The 25,030-nt window shown below is 44.4% G+C and overlaps 1 protein-coding gene across 1 annotated transcript; it reads left to right on the top strand.

Moving 5' to 3' along the window:
* Window positions 1-625: 625 nt before the first annotated feature.
* On the top strand, window positions 626-23,364 carry LOC128708265 (uncharacterized). The gene is made up of 19 exons (XM_053803226.1): window positions 626-696; window positions 2,589-2,737; window positions 3,290-4,685; window positions 7,629-7,806; window positions 7,888-8,126; window positions 8,199-8,362; window positions 8,443-8,579; window positions 9,059-9,076; window positions 9,584-9,721; window positions 14,312-14,410; window positions 20,530-20,679; window positions 20,759-20,835; window positions 21,782-21,923; window positions 22,038-22,207; window positions 22,409-22,503; window positions 22,586-22,674; window positions 22,756-22,943; window positions 23,019-23,153; window positions 23,232-23,364. Exons 1-19 carry the CDS (start codon window positions 626-628, stop codon window positions 23,362-23,364), a joined length of 3,768 nt encoding a protein of 1,255 aa, XP_053659201.1.
* The last annotated feature ends 1,666 nt before the right edge of the window (window positions 23,365-25,030 follow it).

Here is a 25,030-nt window from a genome sequence, read left to right as displayed (position 1 = left end):
TCGCAGAAGATTTTGAACAATTTTTATTTTGCCGTAATCATCATGTCAAATCAAAACGATTATTTATTTATTTTAAAATGAGCTGCTTTCGAAATTAACGTTAATACAAAGTTTGTTAACATTTCTAAAATATTCATAATTTAACATGAGTTAAGCCAGCTCGAAAAATGCTTTGCTGTGACATTTATCGTACGGTTTAAAGAATATATTTTAGGAAAGCAATATAAGTTTTAATCGATTTATTTGTCGTGCCAGTTGATATGGACCGCTAGCGGCAGATAGGACTCCAAACGTTAAAACTCGTACGGAATATTTTGTGCATGGTCCCATAGACTCCATTTCTAGCTTTATTGCAAGAAATTCACAAACAGAACGTAAAGTTGTCACATAATATGGAACTATTTCCATTTGATTAGGAATGTTACATTCGGCCGCCATATATTTTGATATTACAAAATGTTTAACTTCAGAAAACTTTTGTTTTAAACATATTTCTTTACTATACGCATACATACATTACTATTAACAGTCACTTTATTACATACTGATTTTGCTCTTCTTCTACCCAACAGGATTACACGCATTCTATCCCCGTCATCTGTTCATCTAGTGTATATGTGTGAAAATGCCTTTTAAAAACTTTCAACGACGGGTTAGTGGTCCTGGTGCTTACTGCAACAATTACATACAGAGCAGGTGAGTAAGAGTGAGGAGTGAATCCATCAACCCGCACACGACGTAGTACAAATGCCGAGCTCTGTTAAGCGCTGTACACTCTTCAGTACCGAAGGTCGGAAAAAATTAGCATGGACAAGAACCTTCGCTTAAGCCGAATGAACGTTTCGAGCAGTCGCGATCGTGCGCGAGACGAGCATAGGGCACCGTTCGGTTCCGCCGGTTCATCCACGCAACTAGTATTCGTAACCGTAAACAAGCGCGCACCAGTTCAGTCAAGTTCACGCGCCCGTGAAAGCGTTTACGCTTGGCGGTTAGTACCGAACGGGGAGAAAAGCCAAGAAATCCGTGCCGTGCTGAAACGGCCGTGCTGAAGTAGCCTTGTAGCGCCGGTGCACCTTAAGAACGTGTAACTGGCCGGGCCCAGGCGCTCTGCAAGTAACCGGAGCGCGTGCAATTACTTAAACATGGCCAACAATTGGTTGGGGCCAGCCGCAGCAACAGATTGAAATAGATCTACACCGTCACTGATGGCCAACGATGGAGGGGAGGGGGGGGGGGGGAGGGGGGGAAGGGAAAAACGAATGTGGTCGAATTGCTGGACAACTGCTCACTCGCACTCCGGTACCGTATCCGATCGGGACGACGTCAAAATGCGCAACGGTACCCACAAATACTAAGCGCAGGGAAATGATTATTTATTTATTTTAGGAAAATTTGTAAATTCGTGTACGTGCTACACAACAATACGGCGTTGGGGTACGTTTTGGGCCGGCCATGATGATCGATACGCCATAAAATGGCAATAAACCAAGCGTGCTGTTCGAGAGGCAGAAGCACGTCTCAAGTAACCTTGACGGTTTATGATCTCTTTTTGCTATGATTAGTTCTTGTATAATCGATCAACTTCTACTCAATCATGAAATGAGCGTGTAAAAAAAAAACGGAATAAAATTGTTAATTATGACTCGAACTCGAAATCGCCCTCGTACGATCGTGGATGGATGCGCCTGGTACTTGGTACACGACGAGGTTATTTCGGTGCTAGTAATTACAAAAATATATTTTCTACTCGAAAACGCTGTAATGATTTGCTTCCGTAGATGTTTATTGAGGTCATTGGAATAATTTCCATGCTATAATAACCTAAAGTTTTATATAATTTCATATATGTGTCTGGATAGCGCACCGATCCATAGTGATTGAACCGTCAAATCATCTCACAGAGCGTTTTCAATCGATGAAATGCGTTGAGCGATCGATTGCTTCTCACCGCGATCGTTCGTTGTTTGCTGTACGTCGACCGAAGCAAACCCAGGCGGGGCAAAATAGATCGCTCTCCCCCTCCCCCCCTCCCCTCCTCCCTTCCCTCCCGGCCCAAACTGCACAAACCCTGCGGGTGTGAGAGCAGTCAGGTTTGACCGTGGTTTGCAACCATCCGTCACTCACAACTAGTTTCCGTTTGACCGTTTACCGTAAATTAGATATACAAAGATGTAAACTGCCATTCAATGATTTCCTCGAGCCGAAGTGCAGGGGGGGGTGAGCTGTGCTGCTGGAAGATGATTGGCCCCGAATAGAAGCGACCATTTGGTAAACGAACGAGTGCTAGGGTAGGGTTTCGGGGGATTTTACGAACCGAAAGAGAGTGAGCGAAAGCTGGCGGGTGGCGTTATCTAGCTGGAGAAAGTGGAATGAACCGTGGCGGCGGCGGTGAGACAGGCGGTGCGCAACAGGAATATAAACATCTTATTTTCGTTCCATTTTCAATCCATTTAATACATATTAGACGGCACGCATATGTGTGCGGAGCGCAAACGTTTCGGCCATATGAATATGTATACATATTCGTGAAGATGGGTGTGTGTGCGCGATTATTTCTTATACGTATACGAATGTATCTTACCCACCAGGCAAGACAACACGGAGTTTCTGCAGCTCAGCCAAACCCAACTGCATCAGTCATCGGTGAACATCGGGTTCAGTAACATTGTTTACAATAGTGCGAATAGTGAACCACTCAACAGTTCCCGAAGCGGCTCGACATCGTTAGCAGTGATTGGTAAGTATGATTGCTTCATTGTGCATTTGTTGTGTGCCATGATCATCGGGATGGCTTTCGGTTCGGGTTTCGTCCGGTACCGTCCCCGGTGCACAAATGAGTGTTTTTTTCGGCAGTTTTTGGTGTCTTTGTTTTAGTTTAATCGAATCGCACCCAAACACAGGGTTTTGTTAATATCGTTGTGGAGCATTATCTTCAATCATGGTAATCTGTATGCAGCAATAAAAATCCTGTCCTAAAACTCGAAAGCAGACTCGGATTGTGTGGTGTGTTAGACGAGCCATAAACCACAACGGTGAAGCGTGTAAATATAGTGAATTTTGTATGTTGAAGTAATGTAATAATTTCCAAGCACAGATGAAGATCACATAAGTGTATGGGGTTTGATGACTTAGACAAAAATGCGCTGTTCTGAAGTAGTAAGTGACTTTCGAAAGATGTTAAGCCCAAGCCCCTGCATTAAAACAGTTTGCCACGAATGACTCTTGCCCGCTTAATCGCCATCTCAGTTGTCTAATTACTACTCCTTCAATTTCACACCCAAAATTCCAGACAAATCCACCACCCCGAAGGCGGAATCGAGCGACCAGAAGTCGGGCCCGAAGTACAACGATCTGAACAAAACATCACTCTCGGTGGAGGAAAGCAATCTCAACTTTAACTTCGTCAAGAGCAATGGCAAATCGGTGTCGGCCAACAACTGCAGCGGCTCGTACAAGGGTTTAGCGAGCGGCGGAGGCACCAACAACGGTGCCGGGACGAGCGCGCAGCCGCCCGGGCACGGTGGCAGCACTGCCGGTGGCAGCTACCCGTGCAAGAAATGTGCGGTCAGCAACAACCTTAGCAACCCGCCAACGCTGCACCTGGGTGGGGCCGGTGGTGACGGCCAGCACTACCATCACGTGTGTCACGATCCGTCGCACGATAACGCGACCAACAGCCTTAAAAATTCGCCGGCACATGGCGGTTCGGGCTCGTCGGGCCGGGCTGCGAACATCATAGCGTCATCGGCTCCGGCCAAATCGGGTGCGTCCGGCAGTAGTGGCAGCGGCGGCGGCAAGGGCAGCACCCTCATCAGCTCCTGCCAGGGTTCGTTCCATTCGCTGCAGGGCGGCGGTTCGATCAGCGTGGACGGTAACGGGTCGACCCTACCGCCGTACGGTCACCACAGCGTGTCGTCGAGCGGTGCCCAGACTGCGTCCGGTGGGTCGATGCAACATGCCTGCAGCAACCTGCTGTCCCATCATCAGGTTCAGCCGCGCCTGAGCTACTCCACCAGCCACACGGACTCGCCGAACGGTAGCGGCACGGTGCTGTACAACCGGTCGCGCATCAACAGCCACAGCAACAGTGCGACGCCCGGCGAGCTCGAGCGGGGTGGCAGTGTAGCGGGCGGCAGCAGCAACGGCGGTGGCACCAAGCATCAACAGCAGCAGCAGCAGCACGCCCCCAACTACAACGTGTTCAGTGTGAACTACGAGCGGAAAAGTGCCAGTATCGGGGGTGTCGCCAGTGGTAGCGGTGTCGGGTACAGTGGTAACGGGGGTAGTAGTGGTGGTGGTGGTGCCAGTGGTAGCAGTAACGGTAACGGTAACGGTAGCAAAACGATAAACAATAGTAGCAACAAAAGCAATAACAGCAACGGTGCCATCAACGCGTCCAACAGCGGGAACAGCTACAGCTATCACGCGAGTGATATTAGCCAGCTGCGCAACATCATCGAGCTGAACAAGCAAGTGAACGATCTGAACTCGAAGAATGTCGAGTACAACCGGCAGCTGAGCGCACCGGCCGAGAACAATATCAACAAGAGCAGCAGCAACTGCTACAGCAACAGTGTCTACAACCTGTTTTCCAATCACATTTTGCCTCAGTATCACAGCAATTCGCCCAACACTAATAGCTTAAACCGTGCGAAGAAGAAGCGCAGCTACAAGCTCAATGGCAGGTAACGAACCATCAAAACCCTTCCCTCTATCACGCACTTGCACGAAGCCATCGGACATTGCAAGATATTCGACTGATGATTTCATAATTACGCGCCGAAAAGAATCATCCTCCTGTACTACGCCGCAGTCGATCGGCCGAGAATAGGCGATGCCCTCATCCAGCGCTGACGGGTAGTTGCCCCCGCAGGCAGGGATCGACCCCGTACTACCTTTTTTTTACCGATCAAACCAAACCGATCAATGTACCCAATGAATTATGGTGATCTGTTTTTAGGTTTTGGGCACAGATTTCGTTGATCTACCGGTCCGGTTGCGGCTGCTCGGCTGCTCGGTGCAGGATCGCGAGCGCGCGAAAGGGGGGCGCGTGTGGGTGGGCCCCACGAATGTTTACAATAACGATCGTGTACCAATTTGGGCAACCGCCATAAACTAGCGTACTATTATCAGAGTGGTTCACTCCACTGCAAGATGCGCGCACGGGGAGGAAGATTTTATTTAAAACAAAACACACACACACACACACGGAACAGACTGATCGTGCGTCGGTGGGTAATTTAATCAAGTGGAATGTTGTGGAGCAATCCATAACACGGCAGCAGAATCCTGCGCGATCCTTACCGTTTCATCCTTCTGGTGACTCTGGTGTGGCTATTTTTGTACCAGCCTGTGTTTGTTTTTTTGCTGCTTTTGAGGATGGTACTTTTGCATTACTCTACTCGTGAAGTAGTATTTTTTCCATCGATCGTACCTCTGCCGGGTCGGGGGGTTGAATGATATTTCCGGCCACACGATACTGTTTCTGCTTTCCGCTTGCTTACTCCAGCTGTAACTCAACTGCTGTACAGGTGCGAAACGAACTGTTTGATCGGATCGGGTATACAACTCATTCGCCTGCCCGTTGAAACTGATGTACGTTGTGTTTATCTGTGGACGCACAGCCGCCCACGGGTGTGCGATCAAGATCGATCGTTAGTGGTGGATCAAAGCTTACCCGGAATCGTTGCAATCAATTGATACCACTTGAAATCAGCGCGACTGTGAAGTTGCGCCATAAGTTTTGCACACCTTATGAAAGTCTCTTCCACCCGGTCTCTCTCCCACCCCCCCCCCCCCTCCCACCCCCCCCACAGTTATATTTATACTTGAAAGGATTCTTTGAACTTCCTCCTACCGGTACCGGTGGATAGAGTGGCTGAATTCGCCCGTCATCCTTTTACCGAAATTAATGAACGTGGCTGCCACACCTTCGACGCTAATGTGGGCGCTAAATAGAAAACCGTTGTAGCTGGAAAGGAAAACCTGACAGGAACAAATATCGTGTGCAAAACCGCACGTGCACTAAGCGCAGGCTCGTTTCGAAGTGTCATTCGCTGCATGCAACGCCGCCGGGTTTGGTGGCGTGATTCGCACCAACTTCTCGCCTTCCCGTGCCATCTCCCCCTCCACACATTTCACCCCTATTTGCTCAGGAGGTAAACACAGGTGCCCGTTTTGCTGCCATTGTGTGAACATTTTCGTGTTGGCAGTTCCGGGGGCGGTGGGGGGTTTGTTTTCTTTTTTGCTAATTCATTTTTGGCTCGCATCACACAAATGTTTGCCCAGCCCTGGGGCTGCAGGACGCTGGAAGTGGCGTGCTGGATAAAATGGTGGCATGTCTCCCCCGGGGTGCCTCGGAAGCCCGTTGCTATGTTGCGTGTGTGAGTGCGATATATTCGTGTCAGGCTGATGTTGGACGCTGGTGTCGCACGGGGCTACGGGGAATGCGTGTGTGAGCATCTCAACAAGTTGCGCTCAGTACCCGGCTGGGTGTGCAGGTTATTCGGGGCGCTTAGGTTGATGAGTGTAGGTCGGCAGCTGCATGCAGCGTTTGGACCACGGTCGGAGCCATTTCGGTGTCAGGTTGCACACGGTGCACGCATCCCCAGTGTGTGCGGTGGCCTTGATTTCACAACTCTGATGGGCCTTGATATCTGTCCTTAAAGTTCACCCAGTGCTAGCCGCGCCAGCCGTCTGAAGCGCACCCGACACGCGGTCTGTCCTAATTGATGATCTAACCAGCAAAATGATTCCACGGTTCGGTCGATTCGCCGGGCCACGAACGATCTGCGTGGCGACACTAATGACTTAAGTGATTCCTCTGTGCGGATTCCAGCCAGTGTGTGTGTGTGTGTGTCCGACCTGACCTCATGTTAACAGTCGAAATTGGTCGTCGCGAATGGCCGTTACGGTCGATACGGCGATAAATCTAAGGCTGTTTAGTGGAAAAACTGGACGTTAAGAAATAGTGCATGCAGCGGTACGCGCTAATTGCGGCGGCATCGCTCGAGCTCGCGCACTTCAAGTGAGTGAGTTATAGATCCGATGCGGGCCGGCGGTGTAGCGGCGATCTTATCGGTGACGTGCCGGACCAATTGGCCGGTGCACGGGGCAGGAAAATGTCGCACCGCACGGTACTGATTGCTGCACGGCGACAATAGCGTTTCAATGGTGGAATTGCCCACAGCAGAGTTAGTTGTGCGTCTGCCCAGTTCCCATCTGCCATTCGGCCGAACTGTTATTTCCATCAAGTTCAATTAGTGACCGCCGAAGCTCCGCATATATTGTGTCCGCTTTGTGCCCTCCGTGACGGGCGATCTCGCACCGAGCGAGGCACTCCCGGCACGGACGTCGCGTCCGAACTCGCCAACCATCGTCACAATACTCGCCAGGACCGGTTGAGTCGGTGACATGTGTGATCGATTCGCATGTCAATTAGTGCGCCTAATTTCGCCCAACAACCCGTCCCAATCGTGCCATTAAATCGCATTCCGTATTTCTTCCCGTTTTATTTTTTTTGCGGTGTTTTCTTCGTCGAACGTGATGGAATGGTGCGTCTTAACGGTGCGACGTCATCCAACTGGCATGGTCACGCCACCGTCGCCAATGCCATCCGCCGGCACCAGCAGATTGTTCAGTGCGGCCAGCTCCGATTCGATAAGGTTCCATTCGAATCTCTCGAATCAAAACGATACCGATCTGCGTGTGTCGATCGACAACACCTGCACGGACTCACTGGTGACCGCACTGGATGATGAGGCGCTGCTAATCACCGACTACATGAACGACATGGCTAAATCGAAGGTACGTACGATCGATGCTGGCGGAGGTTGAACATTTTTGATGAAGCAAAGCCGCCCTCTTCCTACTGCCCAATTTCTGCAGGTACATTTTGATGACGTGTCCCTCTATGGCACACCGAAGGAGGAACCGCTTCCCAATATTCCTCCTTCCATAGAGAAACCGTCATCGAATTTCTTAAAGAATCAGCTGCAAGCATGGTTCCAACCGACCGACAATCGGCTTGCCATGAAACTGTTTGGCAGCAAAAAAGCGCTAGTGAAGGAACGGATTCGTCAGAAAACGGCGGGCCACTGGGTCATACATCCGTGCAGCTCATTCAGGTAGGATGCGCTCGCCGCTTGATCGCTTGATCTTGAACTCACACGCCACCTTCCCACGTGTTTCTTCCACAGATTTTACTGGGATTTGTGCATGTTGCTTTTGCTGGTAGCGAACTTGATCATCTTACCCGTAGCGATATCATTTTTCAACGACGACCTGAGCACCAGATGGATCGCATTCAATTGCTTGAGTGATACAATCTTCCTTGTCGATATAGTGGTCAATTTTAGAACAGGTAAATGGACGTCGCCATTGTGCACGATCTTTGCAGACGATTAATCTCCCGAAAACAAAACAAAAAAACAATCTTCCCAGGTATTATGCAGCAAGACAATGCGGAGCAGGTGATACTCGACCCGAAGCTTATTGCAAAGCACTATCTGAAGACGTGGTTTTTCCTGGATTTAATATCGTCCATACCGCTCGATTACATTTTTTTAATATTCAATCAGGTAAGCGGACACCGTGTAGGATAGATTCGTGCATTTGGTTTAGTGTAGGCCTTAGGCGTCCTTAGTGCGTGTGTGTGGGTGCAATAGTGCTAAAAAAAAAAAAACGTGTTCTAAACCGTCTGATATATCTGTAGCCTTATGGCTTTGTTTAATTTAGAACTTTTACCCACTTTCGTTTGAGTTTTCTTCTGTCTGTGTATCTAAGGATCTATCTAAGTATCTAAGGATTATCTTAGATCTTAGTTCTTAGATCTTAGATCTTAGATTATCTTAGTTAGAAGTATCTAAGGATACTTGTTTTGTTTTAGAATAAAAAAAATCACATCCCATTTTGTTTCCTGCCGCGCTTTTAGCTTACAGCAAAAAAAAACCTCCCCCAAATGTCGAAGCGTTTCCATGCATGCCCTTCCCACTGCCGGCCCGTTTACTGTCCAAATTAACTTTTTCCTTTTTTTTGTTTTTTCGTTTCTTTATTTCAGATGCAAAAGTACAGTCAGGTAAGGAGGGCATGTGGATTACAAATTGTTTCCGTCGCCAGCGCTGAGTTGCGCTTTGCCGTTCGCGCGCACTCTGTCAAAGTGGACGTGCTGGTGTGTGTTGTTTTTAGTACAAAACGACCACCACCACCCCCCCCCCCCCCCACCCGTCCGGCAGCGGCTTCTTCTTGTTCTTATTCTTATTCTTCTTGCCCTCGTCCCGATTTTGCTAGCGTGTTGTCTCACCTCTAGGCGTGTGATGTAGTTGCTCCAGTAATTTGTGGTTCGCGGTTGTGTCTGTTTTGTGTTTTGAGTTAATGTTCACGTAACATATCTAGCCACGTATCTAGCTGAGATGATCTGGCGGTTCCCCAGTGAGCAGAAGCGGTTTCAGCTTCCGTTTGTTTGTTTGTTTGTCACTGATTTTCCGGAACGGAACCGATCCCCTTTTTATCGACACCGATGCCTATCAGTCGCTCATACACCGAACCCCATTACCACGGGGGTCATTTTTCCCCTTTTTCGCAGGATTTCTCCGATTCGTTTCAACTGCTACACGCTGGCCGAGCCTTGCGCATACTTAGACTGGCCAAGCTGCTGTCGCTGGTGAGGCTTCTGCGGCTTTCCCGGCTCGTGCGCTACGTCTCCCAGTGGGAGGAAGTCTATGTAAGTACCAACCGGGTTTGCGGGGTTCACTCGCCACTCAGCGTTACTCCTTCTTACATACGTTACTTAACTTACGTTATATCAACCTTTTTTGCGTACCACTACTCGTGCTAAAAATGATATTGCCACATATACACACTCTCAGCTCAAACAGTATCGCCATGTTTTTTCTACCATTCTGCTCTTATGCCGTTCGCGTATTTCGCCTCACTCCCTCCCCAACAAGAAAAAAAAAACTCTTTTACCCGTGCGTTTTTTTAAGTTTTGTCTTCTGTTCCTTTGGGGAGGGTTCCATTATCTCCTGTGTGGTTCTTGTTTTTGGTTTTCCATGTTTTGTTTTTTGTGGGATTGATTTTCCGTTACCTTCTGGGTATTGTTCCTTCTTCCGTTTTCGTCACTCAATGTTTCGGCTCCGATCGTGTTTTTGTTTTGTTTTGTTGTTCGTTTCAAACTGCTTTGGCTTCAAGCGACATCAATGTTCATCAACGCAATTACGCGCAATTCACAGTTGTGCGATGTAACTTTCATGTAATTGTTTCGCATATTATCGTTATCTGCCATGCGCCGTTATACGCAGCTTTCAACTGAATGTTTACAACACCGGTACGATGTTTGGTTCGGGCCAGCAGTGCCGCAGAACACCTACACACGCTATACACTGACCGTTTTCTGTTGCTTCAAGCTGCATCAAACTCTATTGGTTCGAACAGTTCATTCGTATGGGTTGCCTTTTTACACAACCATGAACTTCTATGAATTTTTCCAAATATTTATTATTTATTTAAATATTTTATTCAAATTTCCAAAAAAAATAAGATTTACATAGATCATTAGATCATTAAGCATAGACCTTCGATAAGTGGAACACCGTTTTTCCGTGTTGCTCTAAATTGGCAGTTTTAAACACAATTTAATTTATTAATTTGATAACCAATAACGATATTTATATAAAACTATATATTATTTATTTTATATAACTATAACGGCTCTTAGCCGTGTTATGAAAAAAACTGTAGATTATCACTATTCATTTCTTTAATTCTGACGGTTATTCGTTGTCAATTGTCAAAAACTACTAGATTGTTTTGCGTTAATCAGCCACAAAACGAAATACACCGCAATGGAGGCGCCCAGTTAAATTACATTTGTCCTGAACGACTACCTGTGCTTTATACACCTCGGTGTGGTTTCACAGTCTCACTGAAGCAAGGACTTTTTTCCCTACTAGTTTTTTTTATTTCAACGGTTGAAAAGTGCATTGCGACTCGATTGAGGATATCCAAGGGAATATCAAACCAAGCCTTAAGCGCCACCCAACGGCGGACCCAACTAGAAAGTTTTCTGAAAGTTTCTTAAGTGACTCCAAAAATGTCTCGATGAAGGAGGTGTCTTTTTATTAAAGATTGTTAAGGCGATGCACTGATCCTTTCACTGGAACTATTGTTGTCTAAACAGTTGACTACTTTTGCTATGTGTTGGGAACCACCCTGTGTTGTAACGCTGTCACTCTCAATGGCAGTTACACAGTATCATTGTAGTAGTAAGAGTGTAGCACAAACCAGGGCATAGATCAGAGGGCGTTTAGAGCGTTTTAATCTGTTGTATTGTAATTGTGAGTTACCAATAAAGTCCTAAACCAAAAAAACAAAAAACTTTGGATCTTGCACATAAGTGAAGATGCATGTACATAAGTCCAGTGCAAGAATATGTATTAAAAAGTTGTATTGTGGAAACTAAATTTTAAAGCGACGAGTGCTAAAGGCTGAGAGTCGGTTTAAAGATTCATTCCAGTTCAGGAATCTTAGTCAAACTATTTTAATAATTAATTATTAATTATTATCACTAAGGTCAATGTGATCAGCACGGATAAACGGTGGTTCCAGTGTATTTTTTTTTCAAATTCATTTGATTCATTCAATAAGCTTTCTTATCTAAACATAAATTTATGATCACTCAGCCCAACAAAAAATCTATTCTTTACACACAGCACAAACTAACGCTTACACAATAAGTAACCCATACATACACAAGCATACACACAAACGATGCCAAATTTTTAGCACCACCCAAACCTCGCAGTGAAGTGCCAAATTTCGTCGTGTTAAATTGTCTTCAGCTTAGGATACAATTATGCCAAAAAATTTCAATTGTTTATTCGTTCAAAGACTGATTGATTGTGTGAACACTTCGAAACATTAGGTCGGAAGTGATTCCGACAATGGGAGGATCCTTAAAAAAGATGTGTCAATCTGCGCAATACGACCTACGGAACAGGGTTTTGTGTCCGTACTTAAGTCGCTGTACTATTCGGATCGGATCGGCTAGATAGATGCCATGCGCTTTGGACTCACATAAGAGAGTAGTGAGTCACCACAAGTTGTGACCTGTCCAGAGAACTTTTACTGGTTTTTTTCGTTTACCCACCCCTCTCACCCCCTCCACATGGCCACTTTGGTGGATAGCAAAATACAGTAATTGGTCGTTAGCATTATTCTGCCGCATCGTATGCCGCTCTACTGGCTGTGGTTAGTTTGTTTTCCTATTATGTTTTTCCTCTTCGTCTGGCTTTTGTTTGTTTTGTGTTCTGTTTCGTGAACCTTTAGACTATACCATTGTGTCTGTATGTGTCGTGTTTGTGTGGTTGTTAGTTTATGCAGCTTAGCACCCCGTACGGCACTCGGGTTTGATGAGAAGATCGACATGTGGCCACCGTAATTGTCGTCGCTGTATGAGATGTTGCATCGTATTTCTTCGCATTGGCAACAACGAAAAAAGGTACATTTGGTCGTTTCGTTTGGTGAACTACAATATTGAACTTCTCTCAAAGCACCTAAATTATCGATCGCGATGTACTGCAATCGCCATGCCACAGTTTTGATTTGCTACATCAAATCGCCAGTGCTCGTCCAGGTTGAAAGTCGAACAATTAGCAATTAATTCCGTTACTGTGTAATTTGTATGTGTGTGTGTCTGTGTGTTGTTAGCTGTGTTGTTACAAAATAAATAAGTAATTTGGGCAAAACGGGGCAAATCAACTAAATCCAGCAGGATGCATATTATTATTAACACATCCCATGCACCCAAGTAACGATTTCGAGCGTGTTTTTAAGCACAGCATTACAAGCTCTCGGGTTCCGTCATCCATCATTTGTGCTGTAGGGCGCGTAGTTTTTTGTTCATTAAGTAAAAATATTAATAAAAAAAAAACATTTCATCAAACTTTACCCCTTCACCTCTTCGGCTTCCGGGTTTTTTTTTTTGGTTTTTCTTTGTGCTGGGAGAGCAACTATTTCTAATGGTGCTGTAAGCGAAGTGTTGCGCTTCATAGTGTTGTGTTAGCCTCACAGATGTTTCTGCACACACACACATATACCCATTTTATACACAACCTACACACCCGTCGGTTTGCACATTGCAGAAAGGGAGGGATTTTGTTTCCTTTCTCTCTCTCTCTCTCTATCTCTCTCTCTACCAATTACATTCCTTTGTATCGATGAACTTCCCCATGAGTGTTTTTAATAGTTAAAAAGCGCTGTTAAAAATTAATTAATTGGAAAATGGCAACGTTTGGTGCAGTTGTATGTGAAAAGTGATGCAGATTTCTTGTCGAAATTGGTTGTTACGAAATTGGGTAGTTGGTAGAAGCGAATTGGATTGATAGCCTCTTCATCTTCATAAAGCGACCTATACAGTGATACGAAGGATAAGTAAGTAAAGCTAACGAAAGGACGCAAAAAAAAACAAAAAAAAAACCCATTACTACAAAACAAAAACCCTCGCTACAACATCGTACATTTCTGACCACGTTACTCTTATGCTTCATAGGAACGCCTTCTAGTGATTGTTTTTTTTTTTCGTTCTGTGTCTGTCTGTGTATTGCGTTGACCATCCGTTTCATAAGCTCGTACGTTCGTTTCGTGTGGTTGTATTGTTTTGTTGGCAATGGAAATACATTTCAATAACGAAACCTCCATCATACCATCCATAAGTGCACAAGATGACGAGTCTCTGCGTGTGCGTGAATGTGCTTTTTTTATTAAAAAAAATAATAAACAAACAACGACAATCACCACCTAACAATACGCATATTAGCCCACTGTTTCATCCTTTCGTACCGCACATCGTTTTGCGGAACATTTAAACGAACTGTTACATTTTTACGTTCAAAACAGACACACACATACACACAGTTTTAGAAGTAATGAAAACATCATCCCCATGTGCATCCCCACAAAAAAAAGAGTCAAACCATTTTGCTCATTAAAACGATCAATTTGGTACTGGTTCGGTTTGTCCGTTATGGTTTTTGTTTAAAATGTGAATTGTTTGTTTTGTTCGTTTTTTTCTTTGGTCCGTTATCGAACATCATCTCCTCGAACATCATTCGCATAAGTCCTACCCAATAGTCGCTGAATGGAACCGTACGCTACTAACCCACATCACACGAGAACCCCGCCCACACCCATACCATAATGATCACCTTCAATACCACCCTCGCCCCCTTCCTCTCCTCCCCCACCCCATTGTACTACGTACATTAATCAAATAAAACCGTCATTTTTTAATCGATTATTTTATATACAACTTTAGATACTTCAAAACCTACAAAAAAAGCATTCTAATCGAAGAGGGAGATCCTTTCAAAAAGAAAAGACTAAAGGTTTTTCTAAGAGCAGCCTTATTTTGAAGGTAATTAAGAGAAAGAGAAAGCGCTTTTACTTCATTATTTTTACCGTTTGTTATTTACATTAAACCAAACAAAAAAAAAATACGCATATTACTTAGCAAACCATTTCGGTAAATAAACGTTTATCAGCAGAATCTGTTCAATTTGCTTATTACGCTTTTATATACCGCTTAGTGAACCAGTTTTCATTTACTTTTTACCGTTTTTTCCGGCTAGTACAGCAAACTTACATTTACCGCATTATTATTATTGTCAAATAATAATAAACCAAAAAAAAAACTGTGTTAATATACAAAAAAAAATATGCATCTTGCATCGCATTGCGGCTTGTTTATATACATATATATATATAGAGCTAATTTAGAGCAAATGAATAGCAAAAAAAAAACAAAGATTGAACAAAAAAAAAAGAATTATCTGCAAGCACCTTAGCACTGGCCACTTGTTTTGTGAATAACTGTTACCAACTCCACAAGCGCTCCGGCTGTGGGACGTCTCAATCTGAAAGAGCTCGTTACTGTCATGATGTGCGGTCGTGTTGTTTATGTGTAAATGTTTTTAACGAAAATTGGGCTAATTTGTTTTTGGCTTTCGTTCCCGTTAAAAAAAAAACAAACAAACAGAAGTTTCAAGTGCTGTTGCACCGATACAACGATAGTACAGAACGACATGTAATGCCTTCCAGTGTTCTGCTGTTGGAGTCAAAAGGTTGCGTGATTTTCCTTCATCCATGATGATGATGAGGCCGTGCCTCTGCGCGATCACTATGTGTTCCGAACAGAGTCTCTCGTTCGCTCGCTCTCTCTCTCTTTCGTTCGTAAAGTTCCTACATAACATCGTGGTTGCGTGTTCGATGCCAGATGTAGATGTTAATTTTAAACTCTATATTTACAGCATGTTTTCTTACTATATTAGCAGTAGTATAACGGAATGTTCTATTTTTTTTATTTATATGAAACGTTACTTAAATGTTTTTCTTCAGCTGTTATCGTACTTCCATAAATTGTTCCGATAAACATAATACCGTGTAGGCGAATCGCCTAACAAATGTCAATAGCAGTGGTCCAGCGTACCGTATCGTGTGCGGCTGGACAGGACATGGTCTCCAGTTAAATTGATGGGTTACATAAAAAAGAAACAAAGCCTTCTCGTCGTTGCACTGCAACTCGTGCATCCATCGCTGTGAGCATTAGGCATTCCGTGAAAGATTGTTATAGGTTTTTTTTTTGTAGATCAATCTCAGCAGAGTTTAGTAGAGTGTTAGCTACTAAACAGTACTAGCTATGATGTATACATAATCAGTTGAAAATGTAAGTTACTAGCAACCATCGCTTATCTAGAGGAATAGTTCCGCGATTTTACGCAAGAGGGCGCTACCAAGAACAATTAAGAGTTCTCTCCAGTGAGCTGTAATAAATAACTGTTGATATGATGCTAGTATTCAGATTGTTCCCTACCGTCTAATTGTTAACGAAATGGCTTATTGGGGTCATTATTATAAAATGGGCCTATGTTTACCATTATCGAATAATCGACTCTAGAATTACTAAAACCAGAGATTGGATTCCCGACCTTCAGATTGCTGGATCCGACCACCGAGGCACGATGCCATAATTTCCTTTGCATCAGATGTATTTCATCCACGATCTAGCATTATAATGCTGTGAATAGACTAATGAAGTAACGCTTACTAGACGTTGTACATAACCTGTCTATTATGTAGGATCGATTATAATTATAAAGTTTTTAATTAGCATTTGCCCATATTATCTACCGTTTCTTTCTTTGATCCTTTAAATCAGAATAGTTTTAAAGACGTACTTAAAAATAGAGCTTACATTGTAAAAATGTAATTAATTGCGTATGTTATTGAGCGTAGTATGTTCGCGTTCAAGTGAGAAAGTTGATGCCATTTCTAATTTACTTTCAAGTTGAACAGGAAAATGTTGTGATAGATCTCCAGTGCTTCCTGCATGTTAAAACTTCTCCAATTTCTGTTTAAAGCTTGAACGACTTATACACTGTCAGCTTGGCAAATGTGGAAGTTGAGAAAGCTTTGTGCAGACAGGTTATCAGCTCGCATAAGTTGTAGAAAGTGGGAAGAGCTGCAAATCTATTACGACAGATTTCACTGTAACCTGAAAGGAATTAAAAATTAGCTCTAGTTTTACTACTTGAGCACGAAAGCCCTGCAAGAGATGTAACTTAATCCCTTAAACTTAGCAGTTTGCCGAAATGTGCTTAATTTAACTTGCAAAGGGGTTTAATGGAGAGTGTACATTGTGTTCACAAAATGATAGACATTCCCATTTTCATCACAACACATTGTCCTGTAACGCGGAGTTATTAAAGCTAACGCCATCCATCTAAATGCGATCGTTCCTTTTCTTAGCGCCAAACTTCGCAAAAAAAAAAGAGCTGAAAAGCAGCTCCCTAGTTCGAGTTTCCTTTCCTTTCGGCCTGTTTCGAAAGTCGTTTGAACTAATTAATCAGAAAAATCGAAACAATAGCCCATCACCACAACGCCCTGTCCCCCATCTGCGCACCCTATCGTTTTGCGGCCCCCCTATTTAAATGCTAATAGCGTCCCTTTCTGCTAATAGTCTCCCCATCCTCAGCATCACCCTGTACCCATGAATCGTGTTCTGCCCAACGAAGACGCTCATCTTCATCGACAGCGACAAAAGCTAGCAAAAAAAAAACTTTCCATCGCTGTTTTTCTCCCGAAATTGTTTCTTCCGTGCGCTTCTTACCTTCGCAAAAAACAATGGCAAAACAATAGCAAACAAACCAGCACAAAGCACCTAAACCTCTCGCGTACTTGCGTGCCCCGTTGATCGCCAACCTAAGCGCTACGGTTGGTTGGTTTTTGGTAGGTTGGGTGCGCGATGTGTCCTGCTGCTCAAACTTCCATCCATCCGTGGCCCACCCACTCACCAATCACCCACCACCATCCATGATTCAACACATTTAAGTGGCTTCATTAATCATCATCCATCGCGTAATCAACTTACGGGCGATATATTGTAATAATCGATACTAACTACTACTACTACTACTACCATTACTACTACTAGTACTACTACTCAGCTTCTGCTTCAGCTACTTTCGCAACAAAAAACCTCCCCCAATATGTACCCCGTATTTCCGGTGTTACACATCCACTTCCACGACTCGTATCGCCCTTCACTTCCTTCTCCTAGAAATAAACTCTTTATATATATATACATTATGCTACCTTTCGTATCTTGCATATTCTTACGCCCAAGCGTCTGTTGCCAAGCTGTACTTTATGCGTTCCGCGTAAAAGAAAAGCTCACCAACAGACAGTAAATGTGTAAACGCCTCGCAGCAGCAGCAGCAGCAGCAGCCACCGCAGCAAAAAAAAAAGGCTAACTCTTTCTCTTTACATACTTTCACGTAAGAAAGTTCATCTTCCAGAATCGAAACAATCGAACCGAAGGCGATAGGACTAAACGTGCCAATGTACCATTTCCGTAGGTGTATATGTGCGTGTTTGTGTCTCTATGTTTTGTGCGTGCTGTACAGTCCATCTAACACCATCCATAATCCGCTGCTGGTTGTTCACATCCCTTTGCGGTGTTTCATTGGGAGGAAAAATATTATCTATATTACCATCCCCATTTGTCGAGGTGTTTTTTTTTCGCTCTCTCTCTCTCTCTCTTTCTCTCTCTTCACTGAATATTATTTGATGATATCAAGGTTTCGCTTCAATGGTTCTAAACACAAAGGATTAAGATTGAGCTGAGGTTTAATCTCCGGTTTGTTAATAACTCTTCTTCGTAACGCGTGCCGCGAACGGTCGCGATGGGCGTTCCGCTAGATTCGGGTCGACGCTTTTGTTGTTGTTCTACGTGCGAGGTTCGGCTCGACAGTCCTATCGGCTATGACACTATGTTTACTAGTTGCTGACTATTGCGCCAATACATGGCTGCAAGCGGCTGTACGTTGTAGGTTTATAAGCCGAAGCATACAGAGACGACATGTTCGAGCTTTCGATGGTGTACAAAATGTATCATATGCCTGTATCAGTAGTGTCAATATGAAACCATAAATTTAAAAGTTTCCCGAAAGTGGTTTAGTGGCTGTACCCAGAACGCAGCCGAACGAACTGCTAAGACCCAACCATAGAGGGCGCTGCTTGATGTTAGGAGTACTGGAGAGTGGATGCTGCAGGATCGCTATATGTTTTAGGGTGTTGTAGTTGATAAATCTTTTGTGTAATTCGGTATGATTGTTCAATGAGAAGTCAAGTAAATCATCAGATGATTTCGAAACATTGAAAAATTCCCACAAATGAATACATCCTCACAGATTCAGGAATTCTCATAGACTAATGATTCACTATGGACACAGCATTATTGTACTCAGTGGTCCTATTACAGGAGTTTTAACCTTTCAAACTGCGTAAAATTTGAGATTCTTTGGAGACTTATGGATCCTCAAAGCTTCGAAGATCCTCAAACAGTCAGAGATTCTCAAGGATTTGCAGATCCTCAAAAATTCTCACACTAAAAATTGAGAGTTATTCAATCCGATTCAATCTGATTCTCTCTCCATTACTCCCTTGCTCTTCTTAACGTCATATAAGACGAGGATTAATGTGCGTAATAATATCAGAACAGACATCAGACAAGATCAACTGTTCAAGAACAAGATCATGATCGCAAACACCAAACAATGGTTTCATATAAGCACACCTGATACAGGGTGTACAGTGTAAAACTTCTTCTGCTTCGGTTATACATTTATATTGCTTTATTCTCTTAACTGTGTACATAATTACATTTTAGTGCATCATTTACGACAAAAAAAAAATTATACCGGCGCGATCTTTAGTAACATGATACAGCTTTCCCCAATATTGTTGGCGCTCGAACTGAATGGTAGATGTGTGTGCGTGTCCCTCTCTCTCTCTCGCAGCAACGGACATTCCTTCTTGAATGTCGAATGTTACCAACCGTGTGGTGTGTGTGTGTGTGTGCGTGTTTGTGATTTAGTTGAATCCGTTCGTTACTGTGCATGTGGTCTTTTTTATTTGTTTGTTTGTTTGGTTTATATGTTTTATACTCCTTTTTACAATACTTACTAGCGCGTTTGTGCGATGATTGGTTGTGCGGTAAAGAAGTGCGTTTGCTTCTCTGGTAGCCTATCGCCCGTACGAACGATATCTAGCTGATGCGATTGACCGGCGTTGTTGACATCGAACGTTCTGCTTCACACGCAAACGCTGCGCGACGATGTGTGCCAAAAAAGAGAACTAAAAACAATGAGCAAGCTTGGAAGCGGCTTACAGCAGCAGCAGCAGCAGCAATTATACAACAGGCTGCATCATGATCGGCGGTGGCCACAACTGTCCTGCTCGCAAAAATACTTTTTTTATTTAATGTGCTATTGAAGCATTAGTTTGTTTTCGTTCTATATAGTCGCATTTCCGTTCCAGTTGCCTATTGACTGTGTGTTTTGTTTTGTGGTAATACATTTGCGAAAGACTTTTGGCTTTATTGTTCGGTGCTATGCTTTTCTTCAGTTCCATTCTTGCTCGACGATGAGCGTTACTTAAATTACTACCTACACTTAGCGTTACGTTTGCGCGCGTTACTTACGTTACATTTCGGTTTACCAAGACAAGACCCTGCGCTTGTTTCGATGTTACGTCTTTGCTTTAGTTTCGATCAGTTAAAACATTATTCCATCAACGTTGCCGTTGTTGATCCTAACTGCTACACCATTGGCCAGCTTCACCAATCCGGAAGGGAGGCCATTGGAAGCCTCTCAGAATGTCCCACCGTACGAGGACATTAGCTGAAGGACGCATTCCCATTTCGGTTGAAGCGTAACGCTCATCGACTAGTCGCACCGTACAAAGCCAGCCTCAGCAACAACGTCACTGTTCAACTGCATCAACTACTTTTGTCCTTCAAAGCAAGGCGCGCGCGCGCGCGCGTCTTCTAAGTCTCCCGTGTACCGGTGTGCCCGTTCTATTATCCGCCCTCACAAAACACCGAACTTGACCGTAGCCCTTTTCTTCTTCTTCTTTTCCCCTCCCCTGTCCCCATGCCGGTTCGTTCCGCACTGCGCACCATGCTTCTCCATGCAGTTTCTCAACATGGCGTCAGTGTTCATGCGAATTTTTAACCTAATTTGTATGATGTTACTGATCGGTCACTGGAGCGGTTGCTTACAGTTTCTCGTGCCGATGCTGCAAGGTTTTCCATCCAACTCGTGGGTGGCAATCAATGAACTACAGGTAAGGCGGGCACCGTTCGAAGTGGTTCTTGTGATGGTCATGTCTTTAATGTATGCGTTCTCTTTTTCACCTGCCACAGGAAGCTTACTGGTTAGAGCAATACTCATGGGCACTGTTCAAAGCGATGTCGCACATGCTTTGCATAGGATATGGAAGGTAAATTCTCGTACCGCGGTGAATGCTTTCCAACTCAGATGTCAAAAGTCAGATTGAGGTGCGGAGAGGTGGAAGGTTTAGCATTCGATTAACCAAAATGATCATAATTTTACTGACTGCAGCTACACGATGGTGTCTGATATTAAAGAGTAGCTTTACATTAGAACTCAGCTTTAAATAGCTTATCGGTATACGTCAAGTAAACCATTAGGGGTAAATATAAGAAAGCTATGTCAGCTTGAAGCTGAATCGTTCTCATAGAGATCATCAAAGGAGAGAAAAGATTTGCGTAATGCTTCGGCGGTTTAGTCAGCTTTGATCAGAGATATTGTTTAGCGTACTGAAACTGAAAAAAATATGTTGTATAGTCGCAACTATGACCATCGGAACAGGTAGTGTACTTAGTTATTACTCAGGAGTTTTGCACTAAACATCAACATCAATGCTGTTATCGGTTCTGACGACTGTCTATTTTACTCAACAATTGACCAATGATAAATACTGGATAGTTGCGATACATAATATAGACACGTTTAACATCGCACTGGCACTCAAGTTTGTGAAGTATCTCTGAGATTTTGTCTATATTTGTGGCCTAAATAATACTAGAGAGATTCTAAACAGTGGCCATATTCAAGTGTGGAGTGTACTTTGGCTGGTATACCCGATATCGCCAGATTATCTGTCGACAAAAGCACCTACGACATGAAATTTTCCCAAAACAACATTCTTTGTCGGAATGTCGGAACATTCCGACAAAGAATGTTGTTTTGGAAAGATTTGATTTCGTAGGTGCTTTTGTGACAACGACTTAAAAAAAAACCCTCGATCGGTGAAAATACGTATCAATTACGCACTGTGGCCGATTTGACATCTCTGTTTTCCAACCGTGGCAATGGCAGAATTCAACCGTTTACTAACTATCTTCCATCTCTCGGTACTCCAGATTTCCCCCTCAATCACTGACAGATATGTGGCTTACGATGCTTTCGATGATATCTGGTGCCACCTGCTACGCCTTATTCCTTGGACATGCTACCAATCTTATCCAGAGTCTGGACTCCAGTAGACGTCAGTATCGCGAAAAGGTACGTACACTACGGGCGACGAATGCGTCCACATTACTTACTTACTAACAAAACCTCCAAAAAAAACCCGTCCCGCCCCTGTGCTGCAATGGTCTGTGCCGACGCGCCGCGTAGGTAAAACAAGTGGAAGAGTACATGGCGTACCGGAAGTTACCGCGCGATATGCGACAAAGAATCACTGAATATTTCGAGCATCGGTACCAAGGTAAATTTTTCGACGAAGAATGCATTCTCGGCGAGCTGAGCGAAAAACTGCGGGAAGATGTGATAAACTACAACTGTAGGTAAGTGAACCCTGGCCACCGGTAGACATTGCGGGTATACCCTGCAGAGTACAGGGTGATCGGCTGCCATAAACCTCTAATACGCATCCTTGTTTTCTTTTTTTTTCCATCTTTCTTTTCTGTGCTCGTGTGTGTGTGTGTATGTACTGCGCGTGTGATTTTGGTGTGACATGGTCAAATACTACCACTGCCGGTCTCCAGGTCCTTAGTTGCTTCAGTGCCTTTTTTCGCGAACGCTGATTCTAATTTTGTATCAGATGTAGTGACTAAACTTAGATACGAAGTTTTTCAACCTGGTAAGCAAACCGACACGGCTGCCTGTCTAGTGGTCTAGTGTCCTTTCCCAGAACTACAGCGTATGCATTCACTCTTTCGCAGGTGATATTATAATTAAGGAGGGAACTATAGGATCAAAAATGTATTTTATTCAAGAAGGCATTGTAGATATCGTCATGGCTAATGGAGAGGTAGGTTGCATGTTTGTGATGTTCTGCTAACGGACTGTTATGTAACCGCGTAACTAAAAATATCCAATCCCTCTTTTTAAGGTCGCTACATCACTGTCGGATGGATCATACTTCGGAGAAATCTGTCTGCTAACGAATGCCAGAAGAGTCGCCAGCGTTCGTGCCGAAACCTACTGCAATTTATTTTCACTCAGCGTTGATCACTTCAATGCGGTACTGGACCAATACCCACTGATGCGCAAAACGATGGAAACGGTGGCCGCGGAACGGTAAGTGTCCCGGGTGCAAGGATCCTCACCCGTATGATCTCAACTAACCTTCACGTTACCGTTGCGCCGTTGCAGGTTAAACAAGATTGGCAAGAATCCCAACATAATGGCACAGAAGGAGGAATCGGAATCGGGCAATACGGAAACCAATCAAATTAGTGCTGTAGTGAACGCTTTAGCTGCTGAAGCTGATAATGTAGATAATTTAAGGTAGGCCTTCCTTGCAGCAGGTTCTTCCAGCGTTTGACACCCGATTAATCGCAACCAATATCGATTCTCCCACGGCAGTGACGGTAACGGTAGCATGAAGAAGGGCACATCGCAATCCAGCTTGAACGAGCTCAACCAAAGCTTGAAGATGAGCTTACCCCGACCGAAGAGCGGCGAGTTTAGGGCCCTTTTTGAGGGCTGCAGTCCGTAAAGACCCGCCGTTTGCAGCGGGATGTCACGCCCCGGTTTCGCGACGACCGCGTACAGACCGCTGGGGGACCGGGGTTTGCACTGCGTAACTGCGCCAAGGCGTAACCGCTCATGATCGCAATGATGATGGCGGTGATCATCACGAGAATCATGACGGACGAATCGCCGAAATGATCGACGAAGGCAAACAAACACACACACCCACACACACCCACACAATGATCAAATCAAGCAATGAAATAATGGCATCTACTCTTTTAGCGCATAAGTTAGTGACCGGCGGACGGACGTAACAGACACAGACGTGCGTCGGTGTGGTGCACCGGCGGCTATGACACATACCACAATGACGGAAAGGACGCGTGGCGTTACGTTTATGGTGCAATACCTTCGTAGTGGTTTTGTTGTCGATCTTAGTTTTTCTTCTTCGCGGGTTAGGGTAGCGGCTTGTAGAATGAAATCCTGACAAAGTATATACATACATATATATATACATATACATATAGGCGTATAAGACTATACACAACAAAACATGCGCATAAATAAATTATACTTTCGAGGGGCGTAACACACACACAAAAAAAAACAAAAACAGTAGATCAGCGTAGCGCCATCACACACACTTCTTTAGTTCTCTTCGGCGAATATAGTGGTAGTAGTGGCCCCGCACCCGCAGAACAGTATTTTGCGGACGATGGGAAAGAGCAAAAGCACCAGCCAGTGTTATTGTTGTTGTTGAAGTAGCGTAAAACAGGGAAAACCAACAGATGGTAGCAAACGAAACAAAAACCAAAATGGAGCTACAATTACAAATGCACATTACAACACACCACAACAACAGCAGCAACGAGCGAGGAAACGGGCGCAAAAAACAATAGCTAAATCTTTCGTTTCCTGCACTCATCGGTAGTATACTCAGGACTGCACACTATGCACAACATAACCTTCTGCGCGCCAAGCTCGTGTTATTCGGCAAGGAAGCAGAAAACGCCCAAGGACACGGACAGGGGAGGCCGCTTGCGCCAAGCTTTGACGAAGGGCAAGCTTGCTTTAGTTTGTTTTTCTGTTTGTGCGCGCATGTTTGTCAGCGGAAGACGAACGGGTGGAACCGGTCAAATTTGCACAAAGAATGTACTAAAGCACAGCGCAATGGCGCGCACCGTAAGGATAAAACAGGCGAACAAAAGGGGGAAGAACGGGAACGTTAGAACAATACCAGAGAGATAGAGGGAGAGAGAGAGAGAGCGAGAGAAAAACAAAACCTTTATTTACCTTGTGTGTTGAGGGAATGGAGCGTGGGGTGGGTTTGGGTAAAGGGGAGGCGGGAAAGCCGTGGTGGATGTGTTGAAGGGGTTAGGAACAATTAACATGGGGAATTAGAAGGGGCCTTAGGCGCAGGAAAGAGAAAATCGTAATTAAGTAGAGATTTACAAACACTAAACAAATACAGCAATTAAACAAAATTACACGAACACAGTGACACAATAATATATATATATCTATATACACGTGGGTAGGAATGTAATATGCGGTGCCAATAGCACGGAAAACAGCGGGAACCTGCTGTCAGTATGTGGCAATTCGCACCGACGGGGCTTGTGCGGTGAGTAAACCGACTAGAAACAGGGCAGGGAGCGGGTAAGACACGACCGGGCAGGGGAAGTAGG

This window comes from Anopheles marshallii, chromosome 2 (genome assembly GCF_943734725.1).
Source record: "Anopheles marshallii chromosome 2, idAnoMarsDA_429_01, whole genome shotgun sequence".
Lineage (NCBI taxonomy): Eukaryota > Metazoa > Arthropoda > Insecta > Diptera > Culicidae > Anopheles > Anopheles marshallii.
This window is presented reverse-complemented; position numbering and strand designations above follow the sequence as displayed.

What these genes read in the sequence shown, in the direction of transcription:
- LOC128708265 (XM_053803226.1), top strand. Translation starts at nt 626, where the DNA reads ATGCCTTTTAAAAACTTTCAACGACGGGTTAGTGGTCCTGGTGCTTAC. An exon ending in AGCTACAAGCTCAATGGCAG is followed by an intron (nt 4,686 to 7,628) that starts GTAACGAACCAT and finishes CGCCGGCACCAG; the next exon opens with CAGATTGTTCAGTGCGGCCA. An exon ending in GATAATGTAGATAATTTAAG is followed by an intron (nt 23,154 to 23,231) that starts GTAGGCCTTCCT and finishes CTCCCACGGCAG; the next exon opens with TGACGGTAACGGTAGCATGA.